This window comes from Mustelus asterias, chromosome 12 (genome assembly GCF_964213995.1).
Source record: "Mustelus asterias chromosome 12, sMusAst1.hap1.1, whole genome shotgun sequence".
In the NCBI taxonomy this organism is placed as follows: Eukaryota; Metazoa; Chordata; class Chondrichthyes; order Carcharhiniformes; family Triakidae; genus Mustelus; species Mustelus asterias.
The window spans coordinates 55,980,702-55,999,864 of NC_135812.1; the positions used below are offsets into that span (position 1 = coordinate 55,980,702).

The window sequence follows — 19,163 nt, forward strand, 5'->3', positions numbered from 1 at the left end:
ATGGTCAAATGGGCAGATAAGTGGCAGATGGAATTTAACCCTGAAAAGTGTGAGGTGATGCACTTTGGAAGGAGTAATTTGACGAGGAAGTATATTATGAAAGGTCTGACACTGGGAAGTTCTGAAGAACAAAGGGACCTTGGCGTATTTGTCCATAGATCTCTGAAGGGGGAAAGGCAGGTTAATAGGGTGGTCAAAAAGGTATATGGCACACTCTCCTTTATCAATCAGGGTATAGATTACAAAAACAGAGAGGTCATGAAGGAGTTGTATAGAACTTTGATGAGACCACAGCTGGAGTACTGTGTGCAGTTCTGGTTGCCACGTAATAGGAAGGACGTGAACGCACTGGAGGGGGTGCAGAGGAGATTCATCAGGATGCTTCCTGGGATGGAACATTTAAGTTATAAAGGGAAGTTGGATAGGCTTGGGTTGTTTTCGTTGGAGTAGAGAAGACTGAGGGGCGACCTGATTGAGGTGTTCAAGATTATGAGGGGCATGGACAGGGTGGATAAGGAGCAGCTGTTCCGCTTAGTTGAAGGGTCAGTTACAAGGGGATACAAGTTAAACGTGAGGAGTGGGAGGTTTAGGGGGGATTTGAGGAAAAACCTTTTCACCCAGAGGGTGGTGACAGTCTGGAAAGCGCTGCCTGGGAGGGTGGTGGAGGCGGGATGTCTCCCATCCATTAAAAAGTAGTTGGATGAGTAATTGGCAAGTCATAACATTCAAGGCTAAAGGCCAAGTGCTGGCAACTGGGATTAGGTGGGCAGGTCAGGGCCTTTCTTGCGTCGGTGCAGATTCGATGGGCCGAAGGGCCTCTTCTGCACTGTAGGATTCTGTGATGTTTGTGGATAGTTACAGGAAGTTGCTGCAAATTCAGAGCTGATTGCACTGCCCTCCCTGACTGCGTTCCCCCGGGGGCAAATGTTCCCCCGGGGGCCGGGTGCCCTGCGCTTGCCCAAAGTCCCTGTTGGGGTTGAGATGTATCATTTCAGTCTGGCCCAGGGTGACAGGGGGGAATGGCAGGGGATGACGAGGGAACGAATGTTGCCTGGTATGGAGGGGCTTGGTTATGAGGAGAGATTGGGGAAACTGGGGTTGTTCTCCTTGGAAAGACGGAGGATGAGGGGAGACTTAATAGAGGTGTATAAAATTATGAAAGGCATAGATAGGGTGAACGGTGGGAAGCTTTTCCCCGGGTCGGTGGTGACGTTCACGAGGGGTCATAGGTTCAAGGTGAAGGGGGGGAGGTTTAACACAGATATCAGAAGGACATATTTTACACAGAGGGTCGTGGGGGCCTGGAATGTGTTGCCGGGCAGGGTGGTGGAGGCGGACACACTGGGAACGTTTAAGACTTATCTAGACAGCTATATGAACGGAGTGGGAATGGAGGGATACAAAAGAGTGGTCTAGTTTGGACCAGGGAGCGGCGCGGGCTAATTGTTCCTTGTTTCTCGTTTCAAGGCTTCATTCTATGATCATCTTGCTGGTGCCAGTACAGAGCGAGACTGCGGATAGTTGGGAACCTGTCTCGGGGGCAGGGAATTCATATGGTGTTCGTGGAAGTGGAAATGACTAGGGTTGGGAAGCATTTTCCGATCAGGGCCAGTGTGATCTCCTGGACTCGTTTCGATCGCCTCAGGGGGTCGGAGAGGAATTTCCCAGATTTTCTTTTCCCCATATTGGCCCTGGGGTTTTCACTCTGGGTTTTCGCCTCTCCCTGGAGATCACATGGTCTGGAATGGGGGGGTGGGGGTGAGTTAATAGGTTGTGATGAACAAAGCATCGTAGCTGTGAGGGACAGCTCGGTGGATAGGATATTGGTATGTAGATAGGCTGGAAAATTGGGCGGGGATCCTGGATTCAGGATTCAATCCTGGACCGGGGAGCGGCGCGGGCTTGGAGGGCCGAAGGGCCTGTTCCTGTGCTGTATTGTTCTTTGTTCTTTTGTTCTTTGGAACAGGGGGCGGCAGAGGGGAAAGGGCAGGGGGCGGCAGGGGACATCAGGGGGGCAGGGGGTGGTGGGGAAGGGCAGGGGGGAGAGGTAAGGGTAATATGCTTGTTTGTGGTGGGGTTTCGGATGTGTTCTGTTTGAGGTATTCATTATCACTGCTCAATCACACCATAGTAAGTGTCAGTTTCTCCAAGAGAATCCTGGACTCTTGCAGCACAATTGGAGGCTATTCACCCTATTATCCATGGACTAACCCTCTGAAAGAACCATTCAATTCATTCCACTTTCCTGCTCTTTCATCAAATGTAAATTTATTAATCTAATTCCCCTTTGAAAGTTATTATCGAATCAGTTTCCATCACTCTCACATGCATTCCAGAGCAGAACAAACTGCTGGTAACAAAACATATCCTCATTTCACCCTTGTTTTTATTTGGCAAATGTGTCAAAACTGTGTCCTCTGGTGACCAAGCCACCTGCCAGTGATTGAGCTAACATCACACAAAGGGTGACTGCATCACAACCGTGCCCCTGCCCTCCCCATCGCCCCCCTGCCCTCCCCATCGCCCCCCTGCCCATCCATCGCCCCCCTGCCCATCCATCGCCCCCCTGCCCATCCATCGCCCCCCTGCCCATCCATCGCCCCCCTGCCCATCCATCGCCCCCCTGCCCATCCATCGCCCCCCTGCCCATCCATCGCCCCCCTGCCCATCCATCGCCCCCCTGCCCATCCATCGCCGCCCTGCCCATCCATCGCCCCCCTGCCCATCCATCGCCCCCCTGCCCATCCATCGCCCCCCTGCCCATCCATCGCCCCCCTGCCCATCCATCGCCCCCCTGCCCATCCATCGCCCCCCTGCCCATCCATCGCCCCCCTGCCCATCCATCGCCCCCCTGCCCATCCATCGCCCCCCTGCCCATCCATCGCCCCCCTGCCCATCCATCGCCCCCCTGCCCATCCATCGCCCCCCTGCCCATCCATCGCCCCCCTGCCCATCCATCGCCCCCCTGCCCATCCATCGCCCCCCTGCCCATCCATCGCCCCCCTGCCCATCCATCGCCCCCCTGCCCATCCATCGCCCCCCTGCCCATCCATCGCCCCCCTGCCCATCCATCGCCCCCCTGCCCATCCATCGCCCCCCTGCCCATCCATCGCCCCCCTGCCCATCCATCGCCCCCCTGCCCATCCATCGCCCCCCTGCCCATCCATCGCCCCCCTGCCCATCCATCGCCCCCCTGCCCATCCATCGCCCCCCTGCCCATCCATCGCCCCCCTGCCCATCCATCGCCCCCCTGCCCATCCATCGCCCCCCTGCCCATCCATCGCCCCCCTGCCCATCCATCGCCCCCCTGCCCATCCATCGCCCCCCTGCCCATCCATCGCCCCCCTGCCCATCCATCGCCCCCCTGCCCATCCATCGCCCCCCTGCCCATCCATCGCCCCCCTGCCCATCCATCGCCCCCTGCCCATCCATCGCCCCCCTGCCCTCCCCATCGCCCCCCCGCCCCTCCATCGCCCCCCCGCCCTTCCATCGCCCCCCTCGCCCCTCCATCGCCCCCCTCGCCCCTCCATCGCCCCCCTCGCCCCTCCATCGCCCCCCTGCCCCTCCATCGCCCCCCCCCCCCCTCCATCGCCCCCCCCCCGCCCCTCCATCGCCCCCCCCCGCCCCTCCATCGCCCCCCCCGCCCCTCCAGAGTAAAGCTCCCTCTACACTGTCCCCCAGAAACCACACCCAGGACAGGTACAGCACGGGGTTAGATACAGAGTAAACTCCCTCCACACTGTCCCCATCAAACACTCCCAGGACAGGTACAGCATGGGGTTAGATACAGAGTAAAGCTCCCTCTACTCTGTCCCCATCAAACACTCCCAGGACAGGTACAGCACGGGGTTAGGTAATAGGACAGGTAACTTTCGAAACAGCGTCTGCCTGCGGAGCTTCCCAGGGTTATCTCTGGTATTTTTGTTGCAAGACATGCAAGGAGGCTAGCATGGAAGCCAAGTTCAGGATAAATCTTCTGAAATAATTCACTAATCCCAATGAGGATTTCAACTCTGTGGTGTTTTTCAGTGTAGTGCTTCCTTGATGGCCATTATCTTATTCTCGACTGGATGTAACCCATTGCCATCTACTCGGTCGCCTCAATAGGTTACTTCAGCTGCTTGGAAAACTCGTTTCTCCCTCTTCAAGTGAACTCCCGATCTGGAAAATCTCTACAAGGCCTCGACTCAGCTGACCAGATGTTGCTGTTCTGAAGCCCACGTGACCAAGACATCATCTGAGTATACTGCTACCTTGGGTAGCCCTTGAAGGATATTCTCCATAACTCTGTGGAAAATGGCACACGCTGATGAGACCCCAAAGGGCAAACAGGTATACTCATAAAGTCCCTTAGGTGTGTTGATCATCACACATTTCCAGGAGGACTTGCCCAATTCAAGCTGAAGATAAGTGTGGCTCATGTCCAACTTGGAGAACATCTTGTTGCTTGTTAGTTTAGTGCACAAATCTTCGAATCGGGGTGTGGGGTACATTTCGAGTTTGGAGACCCGAATGACTGTCAGTTTCTAGCTCCCCACAAAGATAAACTGATTTGTTGATCTTAAGAACAGGGACTATGGGCAAGGCCCATTCTGCAAATTGCATGGTCCTTATTAGATCTAAACTTTCAAGGCGCCCTAGTTCAATTTCCACCTTCTCCAGCATGGAGAATGGGACTGGACGTGTTCTGAAATACCAAGGTGTAGCATTGGGGTCAATGTAGGTCTTGGCCTTGTCCCCTTTTTTTTTCTCAGGCCTTCTTGACAAACTCCAGGGTATCTACTAATAACTTTGTACAGTCTCCCCACGCCAAGTCTGAAAATCTCCAACCAATTCAGCCGAATCTGCTGAAGCCAATCTCTCCCTATAAAGCTTGATCTTTGCCCCATACAACAATGAGTGGGAGATGAGCTGATTGCTGCTTGTATGTCACTGGGGCCATTGTGTTGCCTTTTACTTATAAAGGGTCCCCTATGTAGGTGGCTAGTCTGGCTTTCGTAACTTCCAAACTCAGGAGTTGGATGCCAGATTGGAGATGATTATATGTCTGTTCTCCAATAACAGAGAACTGAAATATAACGCAGCTCCTGTGTCTACCTCCATCGGTACGGCATGGCACAGTGGTTAGCACTGCTGCCTCATAGCGCCAGGGACCCAGGTTCGATTCCTGGCTTGGGTCACTGTCTGTGTGGAGTTTGTATATTCTCCCCATGTCTGCGTGGATTTCCTCTGGGTGCTCCGGTTTCCTCCCACACTCTAAAGATGTGCGGGTTAGGTGGATTGACCATGCTAAATTGCCCCTTAGTGTCCGGGGGACTAGCTTAGGGTAAATGCATGGGGTTATGGGGATAGGGCCTGGGTGGGATTGTGGTCAGTGCAGACTCGATGGGCCGAATGGTCTCCTTCTGCACTGCAGGATTCCATGATTAAGCGATGGCCATTCACCATGGCCATGCATTTTGGAAGGTCTAATACAGATAGGAAATATACAGTAAATGGTACCCTTAAGAGTATTGATAGGCAAAGAGATCTGGGTATACAGGTCACTGAAAGTGGCAATGCAGGTGGAAAAGGTAGTCAAGAAGGCATATGGCATGCTTGCCTTCATCGGCTGGGGTATTGAGTTTAAAAATTGGCAAGTCATGTTGCAATTTTATAGAACCTTAGTTAGGCCGCACTTGGAATATAGTGTTCAATTCTGGTCGCCACATTACCAGAATGATGTGGAGGCTTTAGAGAGGGTACAGAAAAGATTTACCAGGATGCTGCCTGGTATGGAGGACATTAGCGATGAGGAGAGGTTGGAGAAACTTGGTTTGTTCTCACTGGAGCGACGGAGGTTGAGGGAGACCTGATAGAAGTCTACAAGATTATGAGAGGCATGGACAGAGTGGATAGTCAGAAGCTTTTTCCCAGGGTGGAAGAGTCAATTACTTGGGAGCACAGGTTTAAGGTGTGAGGGGCAAGATTTAAAGGAGATGTACAAGGCAGATTTTTTTACAGAGAGTAGCGGGTGCCTGGAACTCGTTGCCGGGGGAGGTAGTGGAAGCGGACACGGTGGTGACTTTTAAGGGGCGTCTTGACAAATACATGAATAGGATGGGAATAGAGGGATATGGTCCCCGGAAGGGTAGGGGGTTTTAGTTCAGTCGGGCAGCATGGTCGGTGCAGGCTTGGAGGGCCGAAGGGCCTGTTCCTGTGCTGTAATTTTCTTTGTTCTTTGTTAATTCCACCACTATTGGGGCAAATGTTGTCATTACAATGTAATTCAGCTATTATGTCCCTGCCTCTGGAAGAGGGAATACCTGCATGGTATGCTCAAGTACTGGCCTTGGCTTCTTCACTAGGCAGCACACGTTTTGCCTGTTCCTGAAACTTCGTCTTGGCTGTGACCTTTGACAATGCTTGCAATAATCCGTTGTCTGGCAACCGCACCTTTCTGGAGGTATGTTCTCTAATACTGTTGGGGTCATCACTACCTTTCCGAGACTGTTCTGGTGACATTATGGTTCCTATATCGAAAGGGTCCTTTAACGCCTGATTTACACAAGCACTCTCTATTGAGGACTGATTACACAAGGTCCCTCCCCCTAGTTCGAGGGCATTGCTACCTGATGCCCATGGGAGTTCCTGAGCCCCTTCTTCTACATTCCCATGTGATAAGGCTATTTCAATGGCTTTTTAAAGTCCAAATCAGGTTCTGCCAACAGCTACTTTTGGATGGTTGGGTCATTTCTGCCACATAGCAATCTGCCCCACAACATTTCATTAAGAGACGGTCCAAATTCGCACTGTTCAGCTAATTTCCGCAACCTAGCCAATAACTCAGTGGCAGGTACCCCAGGGTTCTCTCAGCCATGTTGAAGCCGTGTCTCTGGATGATTATAGAGAACTTCACCAGGCCTATCAGCTCAGTGGTAGTTTTTGAGTTGGGACATCGGATAGGTCAGACTTCTTATCACACTGAACATTGGGGCACCGCATACCGTCAACAATATCACCTTCTGTTTTTCGTCTCCTTTAGTGTTGTTAGCACGGAAGAGGTAACGCATGCGCTCAGTGTACTGGGCCCAGTCTTCCCCACTGGTGTCATCGGGTGCCAGTTTCCTAAAAAAGGGCATCATGGCTTTTTCTTACCGGAGAGGATTCTTGGCTTATGAAGGGTGCCCGGAGGGGGAGATGGGAAAGCAAAGCCTCGACACCAATATAGTAATTCAGCCAAATGCCAGTTTCCCATCACCAACACCCTTTATCGTGTAACACGAAGGAGACCACTCCCGCAGCTCACAGCAAGGTAATGCAACACCTCAGGACCAATAACAATGGTTTGAACAAAGAAAATTACAGCAGGCCCTTCAGCCCTCCAAGCCTGTAGCGACCATGCTGCCCGGGGACCATATCCCTTATTCCCATCCTATTCATGTATTTGTCAAGACGCCTCTTAAAAGTCACCACCGTGTCCGCTTCCAGTACCTCCCCCGGCAACAGGTTCCAGGCACCCACCACCCTCTGTGTAAAAAATCTGCCTCGTACATCTCCTTTAAACCTTGCCCCTCGCACCTTAAACCTATGCCCCCTAGTAATTGACTCTTCCACCCTGGGAAAAAGCTTCTGATTATCCACTCTGTCCATGCCCCTCATAATCTTGTAGACTTCTATCAGGTCGTCCCTCAACTTCAATCATTTCAGTGAGAACAAACAAAGTTTCTCCAACCTCTCCTCATAGCTAATGCCCTCCATACCAGGCAACATTCGGGTAAATCTTTTCTGTACCCTCTCCAAAGCCTCCACATCCTTCTGGTAGTGTGGCAACCAGAATTGAACACTATATTCCAAGTGCGGCCTAACTAAGGTTGTATAAAGCTGCAACATGACTTGCCAATTTTTAAACTGAATACCCTGGCCGATGTAGGCAAGCATGCCGTATGCCTTTTTGACTGCCTTCTCCACGTGCATTGCCACTTTCAGATACCTGTTTGGGTGAAGGAACTGTTTTAAAACCCAATGCTGAACGCTTCCTATTGGGCAAGTCTCTGCGTGTTCAATAAGGAGCTCCTGCTCCACAATGTCCACGGAGAGAGTTATCAACAATCCCCCCTGGCCTTTGTGTATCTAACCCCATGCTGTACCTGTCCTGGGAATGTTTGATGGGGACAGTGTGGAGGGACTTTACTCAGTATCTAACCCCGTGCTGGACCTGTCCTGGGAGTGTTTGATGGGGGACAGTGTAGAAGGAGATTTACTCTGTATCTAACCCCGTGCTGAAACTGTCCTGGAGTGTCGGCCGCGTCGGGGCTTGGGGCTGTGGATGTCCTTCCTCTACACTGTCCCCATCAAACACTCCCAGGCCAGGTACAGCACGGAGTTAGATACAGAGCAAAGCTCCCTCTACACTGTCCCCATCAAACACTCACAGGCCAGGTACAGCACGGAGTTAGATACAGAGCAAAGCTCCCTCTACACTGTCCCCATCAAACACTCCCAGGACAGGTACAGCACGGAGTTAGATACAGAGCAAAGCTCCCTCTACACTGTCCCCATCAAACACTCCCAGGCCAGGTACAGCACGGAGTTAGATACAGAGCAAAGCTCCCTCTACACTGCCCCCATCAAACACTCCCAGGCCAGGTACAGCACGGAGTTAGATACAGAGCAAAGCTCCCTCTACACTGTCCCCATCAAACACTCCCAGGCCAGGTACAGCACGGAGTTAGATACAGAGCAAAGCTCCCTCTACACTGCCCCCATCAAACACTCCCAGGCCAGGTACAGCACGGAGTTAGATACAGAGCAAAGCTCCCTCTACACTGCCCCCATCAAACACTCCCAGGCCAGGTACAGCATGGAGTTAGATACAGAGCAAAGCTCTCTCTACACTGTCCTCATCAAACACTCCCAGGACAGGTACAGCACGGGATTAGATACAGAGTAAAGCTCCCTCTACACTGTCCCCATCAAACACTCCCAGGCCAGGTACAGCATGGAGTTAGATACAGAGCAAAGCTCCCTCTACACTGCCCCCATCAAACACTCACACGCCAGGTACAGCATGGAGTTAGATACAGAGCAAAGCTCCCTCTACACTGCCCCCATCAAACACTCCCAGGCCAGGTACAGCACGGAGTTAGATACAGAGCAAAGCTCTCTCTACACTGCCCCCATCAAACACTCCCAGGCCAGGTACAGCACAGAGTTAGATACAGAGCGAAGCTCTCTCTACACTGTCCCCATCAAACACTCCCAGGACAGGTACAGCACGAGGTTAGATACAGAGCAAAGCTCTCTTTACACTGTCCCCATCAAACACTCCCAGGACACATACAGCATGGGGTTAGATACAGAGTAAATCTCCCTCCACGCTGTCCCCATCAAACACTCCCAGGACAAGTACAGCACGGGGTTAGATACAGAATAAAGCTCCCTCTACACTGTCCCCATCAAACACTCCCAGGACAGGTACAGCACGGGGTTAAATACTGAGTAAAGTCCCTCCATGCTGTCCCCATCAAACACTCCCAGGACACGTACAGCACAGGGTTAGATACAGAGTAAAGCTCCCGCCACACTGTCCCCATCAAACACTCCAGGACAGTTTCAGCATGGGGTTAGATACAGAGTAAATCTCCTTCTACACTGTCCCCCATCAAACACTCCCAGGACAGGTACAGCACGGGGTTAGATACAGAGTAAATCTCCCTCTACACTGTCCCCATCAAACACTCCCAGGACAGGTACAGCACGGGGTTAGATTCAGAGTAAAGCTCCCTCTACACCAGTGGTTCCCAAACTTTTTTCACTGGGCCGCACTTTCGGAATAAAAATTTGCTCGCGCCACACCAAATTTTTTATTGATAAGAATTACATTCAAAAACAAAAAAAAACAACTCCTAGCAGTGCTTGATTCATAACATAGAACACAACTACTTTATAATATGCTCATGGGACATCATCCTCAGCATCACTTGATGCTCTTGCTCTCACTTTGGAAAAATATCTATCCATGTTTAAATGTTTCTTTGATTGTCCTTGAATCTTCCCGCCACACTTGCCTTGCTCTCCTGCCGCACCAGTACGGCGCTCCGCACCCTTTGGGAACCACTGCTCTACACTGTCCCCATTAAACATTCCTAGGACAGGTACAGCACGGGGTTAGATACAGATTAAATCTCCTCCACGCTGTCCGCATCAAACACTCCCAGGAGAGGTACAGCACGGGGTTAAATACAGAGTAAAGCTCCCTCTACACTATCGCCATCAAACACTCCCAGGACAGGTCCAGCACGGGGTTAGATACAGAGTAAAGCTCCCTCAACATTGTCCCCATCAAACTCCCAGGACAGGTACACCACGGGGTTAGACAGAGTAAAGCTCTCTCCACACAGTCCCCATCAAACACTCCCAGGACAGGTACAGCACAGAGTTAGATACAGAGTAAATCTCCCTCTATACTGTCCCCCATCAAACACTCCCAGGACATATACAGCACGGGGTTAGATACTAAGTAAATCTCCTCCACACTGTCCCCATCAAACACTCTCAGGACAGGTACAGCACGGGGTTAAATACAGTGTAAACTCCCTCCACACTGCCCCCATCAAACACTCCCTCGATAGGTACAGCACGGGGTTAGATACAGATTAAAGCTCCCTCTACACTGTCCCCATCAAACACTCCGAGTACAGGTTCAGCACGTGTTTAGACAGAGTAAAGCTCCCTCTACACTGCCCCCATCAAACTCCCAGGACAGGTATAGCACGGGCTTAGACAGAGTAAAGCCCCCTCCACACAGTCCTCATCAAACACTCCCAGGACAGGTACAGCACGGGGTTAGATACAGGGTAAATCTCCCTCTACACAATCGCCATCAAACACTCCCAGGACAGGTACAGCACGGGGTTAGATACAGAGTAAATCTCCTCTAAACTGTCCCCATCAAACAGTCCCAAGACAGGTACAGCACGGGGTTAGATACAGAGTAAACTCCCTCCACACTGTCTCCATCAAACACTCCCAGGACAGGTACAGCACGGGGTTAGATACAGAATAAATCTCCCTCTACCCTGTCCCCCATCAAACACTCCCAGGACAGGTACAGCACGGGGTTAGATACAGGGTGAATCTCCCTCTACACAATCGCCATCAAACACTCCCAGGACAGGTACAGCATGGGGTTAGATACAGAGTAAAGCCCCCTCTACACTGTCCCCATCAAACATCCCAGGACAGGTACAGCACGGGGTTAGATACAGAGTAAACTCCCTCCACACTGCCCCCATCAAACACTCCCAGGACAGGTGCAGCATGGGGTTTGATACAGAGTAAAGCTCCCTCTACACTGTCCCCATCAGACACTCCCAGGACAGGTACAGCACGGGGTTAGATACAGAGTAAAGCTCCCTCTACACTGTCCCCCAGAAACCACATCCAGGACAGGTACAGCGCGGGGTTAGATACAGAGTAAAGCTCCCTCTATACTGTCCCCCAGAAACCACACCCAGGACAGGTACAGCACGGGGTTAGATACAAAGTAAACTCCCTCCACACTGTCCCCATCAAGCACTCCCAGGACAGGTACAGCATGGGGTTAGATACAGAGTAAAGCTCCCTCTACACTGTCCCCATCAAACACTCCCAGGACAGGTACAGCAGGAAATGCAGCAGGTTTGAATTCAGGCCAGTGTCCTTAATCCTAGGTCGAACATCCTTTGTCTGAATGAACAAAAGATAAACTATTGATTGCTCTCTCAGTTCAGTATGGCAGCTCCATATGGCTCATAAGGCTATCATTAATGTACGGTGGACCTTCCCTCGAGTGCTCAATGACGCTATCCATTGTGTGTGATTGGTTTAAACTGGAATGATGGATTTAAAAGAAACTTTGTTTCACAGGGATGTTCCTGCTGTGAGGATTGGTTTGTCTGTCCAGAGCATTTCAAGATTGCCCCTTGTATCTCACTGGCTGAACTGGGTGAAAATGCAATTGAGTTCTTTGTCGGTATCAGACCAGTGTCTACAACCTCACCAAATGCACACATTGCTTCAGCTGGGAACCTGTCTGTAAAGGAAATCCAGTCGGTGTGAAAAAGAGATTCAATAAGATAGATGCAGAGAAAGTATTTACTGTGTTGTGAGCGGGGTAAGGGTGAGGGGGGGGGCAGGCAAAGTGTCCAATAAGGTAATTGATCGTGAAATTAGAGGCTTTTCAGGGGGAATATCAGGAAGTGATTCATTAGACAAATATTCTTGGAAATGTGGATCTCGCTCCCCCATTGGCTGGAGGTGCTGAGGTTTATTTGAAAATATCCAGGCTGAGATGGATGGATTTTCATTCGATTAGAGTATCAAGGATTGAATAAAGATAGATATACAGAGTTAAGATACATATCAGGCATCAGTGTACAATTCTAAAGGGGACGCAGGAGTAGAGGGAACTGGTTGTATATGTGAAGGTGGCAGGACAGGTGGAGAGAGCAGTTAATAAAGCAGATAGTATTTTGAGCTTTATTGATAGGGACATAGAGTAAAAGAGCAAAGGGGTTATATGCACTTGTACACATGTTCTACACACACTTGGAACTGAATGTCTTATTAGCGACAGACAGCATGGTTTTGTCCGAGGGAGGTCACGTCTCACTAATTTAATTGTGTTTTTTGAGGAGGTGACAAAAATGATTGACGAGGGAGGGGCTGTGGATGTTGTTTCCATGGACGTTAGTAAGGCATTTGACAAAGTCCCTCCTGACAGGCTGGTGCAAAGATTAAATCTCACGGGATCAGGGTGAACTAGCTAGATTGATTCAAAACTAGCTTGTCCATAGAAGTCCGTAGCAGTGGAAGGGTGTTTTTCTAAATGGAGGTCTGTAACTAGTGGTGTTCTGCATGGTTCAGTGCTGGGACCTCTGCTGTTTGTAATATATATAAATGACTTGGAAGAAAACGTAGCTGGTCTGATTAGCAACTTTGTGGATGATACTAAGATTGGAGGAGTTGCGGATGGTGATGAAGATTGTCAGAGAATACAGCAGGTTATAGATAGGCTGGAAAATTGGACAGAGAAATGGCAGAGAGAATTTAATCTGGACAAATGAGAGGTGATGCATTTTGGTAAATCCAATTCAGATGGGAGCTATAAAATAAATGGCAGAATCAGGAGCATTGACACACACAGATCTGGGAGTACAGGTTCACAGATCCTTAAAAGTGGAAGAGGTGGTGAAGAAAGCATATGGCATCATAGAATATCATCATAGAAACCCTACAGTACAGAAAGAGGCCATGCTTGCCTTCATCGAACGAGGCATCAAGTATAAAAGGTGGAAAATTATGTTACAGTTGTATAAAACGTTGGTTAGGCCACATTTGGAATACTGTGTCCAACTCTGGTCACCACACTACCAAAAGAATGTGGAGGCTCTGGAGAGAGAGTGCAGAAAAGGTTTATCAGGATATTGCCTGGGGTGGAGGGTATTAGCTATGAGAAGAGAGTGAATAAACTGGGGTTGTTCTCCCTGGAAAGACGGAGGCTGAGGGGCGACCTGATAGAAGTTTATAAAATTATGAGGGGTATAGATAGGGTGAACAGTTGGAAGCTTTTTCCCAGGGCAGAAATGACAATTACAAGGGGGCACACAAGCTCAAGGTAAGGGGGGAAAGGTTCAGTGGAGATGTGCTGGGTAAGTTTTTTCCACAGGGAGGTGGGAGCCTGGAATGCACTGCCAAGTGAGGTGGTTGAGGCAGATACGTTAGTCACATTTAAGACTTATCTTGATAGGCATATGAACAAACGGGGAATAAAGGGATATAAGCGGTTGGTCTAGATAGGTAAACGTGATCGGCGCAGGTTTGGAGGGCCAAAGGGCCTGTCACTGTGCTGCACTGTTCTTTGTTGTTGTTGAAACTTGTATAGAACACTAGTTCTGCCTCAGCTGAAGTATTGCATCCAGTCTGGGCACCACACTTTAGGAAGGATGTGAAGGCATTGATGAAGGTGCAGAAAAGATTGATGAAAATGGTTCCAGGAATGAGGAACTTCACTTACTTCGATTGGAGAAGTTGGGGCTATTTGTTTGGAGGAGAAGATGGAGATGAGTTTGGATAGAGGTATTCAAAATCATGAAGGCTCTGGACAGAACAGCTAAGGAGAAACTGTTTCCGTTGCTGGAAAAATCATAAATCAGAGGGCACAGATTTAACATAATTGGCAAATGAAGCAATGATAGCATGAGGCAAAACTTTTCTATGTAGCAAGTCGTCAAGAGTTGGAATGCACTGTCTGAGAGTGTGATCTCTAAGGAGATCTAAGGAGATCCATCAAAGATGCCAAAAGACAGTACCGGACCAAGCTAGAGTCCCAGGTTAGCCACACAGACCCCCGCCAACTATGGCAAGGTCTGCAAGACATAACAGGCTACAAGATGAAGGCATGTAAAACCATCAGCTCCAACGCACTCCTACCTGATGAGCTCAATGCATTCTACGCCCATTTTGAGTAAGAGGTCAGTGAGGGCAAGCCCTCCACCCTGGAAACGCTGGATGAACCTTTTTCTGGGGTCACTATTGCAAATGTCAGAGCAGCTTTCTCAAAGGTCAACCTACGGAAAGCGACTGGCCCGGATGGGGTACCCGGACGTGCACTCAGGATTCTGCGTGGATCAGCTGGCGGAGGTATTCGCAGACATATTCAACCTTTCTTTACAACAACCTGATGTCCCGATCTGCTTTAAGAAGACGACCATCATCGCGGTACCTAAGAAAAACTAAGCAGCGTGCCTTAATGACTATCGGCCGGTGGCTCTGACATCCATCATTATGAAGAGCTTCGAAAGCCTAGTCATGGCACGAATCAGTTCCAGCCTCTCAGACTACCTGGATCCACTACAGTTTTCCTCCTCCCTGGCCCTGCACTCAACCGTGGAACACCTAGATAACAAGGACACCCATGTCAGACTCCTATTTATTGACTACAGCTCAGCCTTCAACACCATTATTCCCACGAAACTCATCTTCAAACTCTGTGGCCTGGGCCTCGGCCCCTCCCTTTGCAACTGGATCCTGAACTTCCTAACTCACAGACCACAATCAGTAAGGATAGGCAACAACACCTCCTCCACGACCATCCTCAACATTGGTGCCCCACAAGGATGTGTTCTCAGCCCCCTACTATACTCCTTATACACCTATGACTGTGTGGCCAAATTCCCCTCCAATCCGATTTTCAAGTTTGCTGATGACACCACCGTAGTGGGTTGGATCTCAAACAATGACGAGACAGAGTACAGGAATGAGATAGATAATCTGGTGACAGGTGCGGTAGCAATAATCTCTCCCTCAATGTCAACAAAATGAAGGAGATTGTTACTTCAGAAAGCATAGAGGAGAACATGCCCCTGTCTACAAAAATGGGGATGAAGTAGAAAGGGTCGAGAGCTTCGTGTTTTTAGGTGTCCAGATCACCAACAACCTGTCCTGGTCCCCTCATGCCGATACTATAGTTAAGAAAGCCCACCAATGCCTCTACTTTCTCAGAAGACGAAGGAAATTTGGCATGTCAGCTACGACTCTCACCAATTTTGACAGATGCACCATAGAAAGCATTCTTTCTCATTGTATCACAGCTTGCTATGGCTCCTGCTCTGCCCAAGACCACAAGAACTACAAAAGATCGTGAATGTAGTCCAATCCATCACACAAACCAGCCTCTCATCCATTGACTCTGTCTAAATTTCCCGCTGCCTTTGGGTTAGCAGGCAGCATAATTAAGGACCCCACACACCCCGGACATTCTCTCTTCCACCTTCTTCCGTCAGGAAAAAGATACAAAAGTCTGAGGTCAGGTACCAACTGACTCAAGAATAGCTTCTTTCCTGCTGCTGTCAGACTTTTGAATGGACTTGCCTTGCATTAGGTTGATCTTCCCCTACACCCTAGCTCTGACTGTAGCACTACATTCTGCACTCTCTTGTTTCCTTCTCTATGAATGGTATGCTTTGTCTGCGCAAGAAATGATACTTTTCGCTGTATACTGATACATGTGACAGTAATAAATCAAATCAGATTCACAGAGTGAGTGGTTAGGATCTGGAATGCACTGTCTGAGAGTGTGGTGGAGACAGTTTCACGCAGCGAGTGGTTAGGATCTGGAATGTACTGTCTGAGAGTGTGGTGGAGACAGATTCACACAGCGAGTGGTTAGGGTCTGGAATGCACTGTCTGAGTGTGTGGGGGAGGCATTCATGAGGAAATTGGATTTTTATCTGAAAAGGAAGAATGTGCTGGGTTTCGAGGAGAATTCGGGAGAACGACACTGGGTGAATTGCTCCTTCAGACTGCTGGTGCAGCCAAAATGGGCTGAATACCCTCCTTCTGACTGTAACGATTCTGTGATCTAAATATATGGTAGAACAGGATGGATGGACTGAATGATCTAGTCCTGCTACTACTTATTGCAACCATTGGATAAAATTGGAATGTTTGATATCTTGGCGCTAGAACAGTAAGATCAGGTCAGAGTGCTCTCAGTATAGATTCCAGAGCGAAGGCTGCTGTCTCGGTATTGCACGTTGAGGCCTCTCTCCCGGGCACTGAGCAATAGTGGGGCTACTCCAGATACAGCACAGAGTCTGCTGCTTAATGCAAAATGAAGGGTTTGGGACACTCCCATTTGCTGTGAGTGTGTCCTGGTGAACATCTTTGCCAGGCCTCATGTCTGATCTCGCTCAGCCTATCAACAACCAGTCACTAGTTCCTGATTTGTTCACCTTCTCTCAATGCTGGGCTTAACAAAACAAGTTATATTTAGAGCACATATTGTCTTGTAGGAAAATGGCCCAAGGTGCTTTACAGAAATACAATCAGGTGAAATTTGACACTACATTATCGGAGGTATTGGAACGGCTGATCAAAAACTTAGTCAAAAGGGTGGATCTTTAGTAAGGTCTTGGAGAAGGAGGGGAAGTGGAGAGATGAATGGAGAGAATTACAGAGTTTACAGCAGTCACAGCTGCCAATGGTGATATGAGGAGGGTCAGGGATGAATATAAAAGTGTAGTTGGCGTCATCAATGTGGTGACAATTTCCCCTTTTCATATTGAAGATATCCTTCCCCATGTTGGGTAATGCTACTTCCGAGCTATAGGGGATCGATTCAAAACAGATCGAACATCTCAAAACTCAGCATCTATGTGGTGCTCTGAGCCCCTCTACCATTGTCACTAACCCAGGTGACTAGCCTCATACAGTGCACAAGAGGCCTCGATTCTGTACCGACACATGAGAAACACCTGACCTCCCACCTAATCCATTTACCAGCACTTGGCCCATAGCCTATAATGTTATGACATGCCAAGTGCTCGTCCAGGTACTATTTCAAGGATATGAGGCAACCCACCTCTACCACAGTATCTAAGGAAGGATGTGCTGGCCTTGGAAAGGGTCCAGAGGAGGTTCACACCTGGAATGAAGAGCTTGTCGTATGAGGAACGGTTGAGGACTCTGGGTCTGTACTCGTTGGAGTTTAGAAGGATGAGGGGGAGATCTTATTGAAACTTACAGGATACTGCGAGGCCCAGATAGAGTGGATGTGGAGAGGATGTTTCCACTGGTAGGAAAAATCAGAGGGCACAACCTCAGGCTATAGGGACGATTCTTTAAAACAGAGATGAGGGGGAATTTCTTCAGGCAGAGAGTGGTGAATCTGTGGAACTCGTTGCTGCAGAAGGCTGTGGAGGCCAGGTCATTGAGTGTCTTAAAGACAGAGATAGATACTGATGCGCTATCAATAAGGCAAAAGACTACTGGTGTGCCAATACAAGTGTAGGCTTTTATTCACAACAGAATCAGGAGCAGATCCCAACAAATAACCGACCGGGACTGAACAAGGGGGAGGAGACAGCCACCTTTATACTAGGTGCCGAGGGGAGGAACCAAACCGGAAGGGTATGTGTCCAGGTATGACAAACACACACAACGGTGGTCCAAATAGGACAAAGGCACAACTGAGGTCCACCACAGATACGTTCTTGATTAATAAGAGGATCAGGGGTTATGGGGAAAAGGCCGGAGAATGGGGATGAGAAAAATATCAGCCATGATTGAATGGCGGAGCAGACTCGATGGGCCGAGTGGCCTAATTCTGCTCCTATGTCTTATGTGTCTTATGGTCTTATGGATATGGGCCAAACGCAGGCAATGGCAATAGCTTCGTGGTTTAAAAAAAAGGGTGGCATGGACAAGTTGAGCCGAATGGCCTGTTTCCATGCTGTAAACCTCTATGACTCTGTAACGTCAAGTTCACTGGGCTGTAGGTTCCTGGATTTTCCCTGTCACCCTTCTAAAACAAAGGAACAACATTGGCTACTCTCCAGTCCTCAGGAAACTCTCCTGTGACTAAAGAGGATACTAAAATTTCGTACAAGGCACCAGCAATTTCTTCCCTCACCTCTCTCTCTATTCTGGGATAGATCCCATCAGGTCCTGGGGACTGTCTACCTAAATGCTTTTCAAAACACCCACCACCTCCTCATTTTTGATATTGGCATGCCCTAGAATATCAACACACTGGTCTCTAGACTGACCGTGTCCTTCTCCTTTGTGAAAACCAATGCAAAGTATTTGTTAAGGACCTCGTCCACTTCCTCTGGCTCTACGCATAAATTCCCTCTGATAATGTGGCACCCAGAACTGCACACAGTGCTCTAGCTGTGGCCTTACCAAAGTTCTAAACAACTCCAACATGACTTCCCTGCCTTTATAATCTGTGCCTCGATTGATAAAGGAAAGTGTCCCTTTTCACCACCCTACCAACATGCACTTCTGCCTTCAGAGATCTATGGGCCAACACTCCAAGGTCCCTTGGTTCCACAGAACTTCCTAGTGTCCTGCCATTCATTGAATACTTCCTTGTCAAATTACTCCTTCCAAACCTCATACTTTTCAGGATTAAATTCCATCTGACACTTATCTTTCTATTTGACCATTCCGCCTATATCTTCCTGTCTCCTAAGACACTCAGCCTCACTGTTAACCATCCAGCCAATCTTTGTGTCATCCACAAACTTACTAATCCTACCCCGACATAGTCATCTATGTCATTTATATAAATGGCGAATAATATGGGACCCAGCACAGATCCCTGTGGTATACCACTGGTCACTGGCTTCCAGTCA

General features: G+C 49.3%; 1 protein-coding gene across 3 annotated transcripts in view; it reads left to right on the forward strand.

The window, feature by feature from the left end:
- The window catches only part of LOC144501473 (ras-related protein Rab-37), a 359,260-nt gene that overhangs the window by 164,974 nt on the left and 175,123 nt on the right, over window positions 1–19,163 (forward strand). Inside the window, exon 2 of one of the 3 annotated variants that reach the window (XM_078225255.1) lies at window positions 17,833–17,946. The exons of the other annotated variants lie outside the window; for them this stretch is intronic. Coding sequence (XP_078081381.1) covers window positions 17,833–17,946 — 114 coding nt within the window. The remainder of the gene's footprint in view (window positions 1–17,832; window positions 17,947–19,163) is intronic. 3 annotated transcript variants of the gene reach the window in all.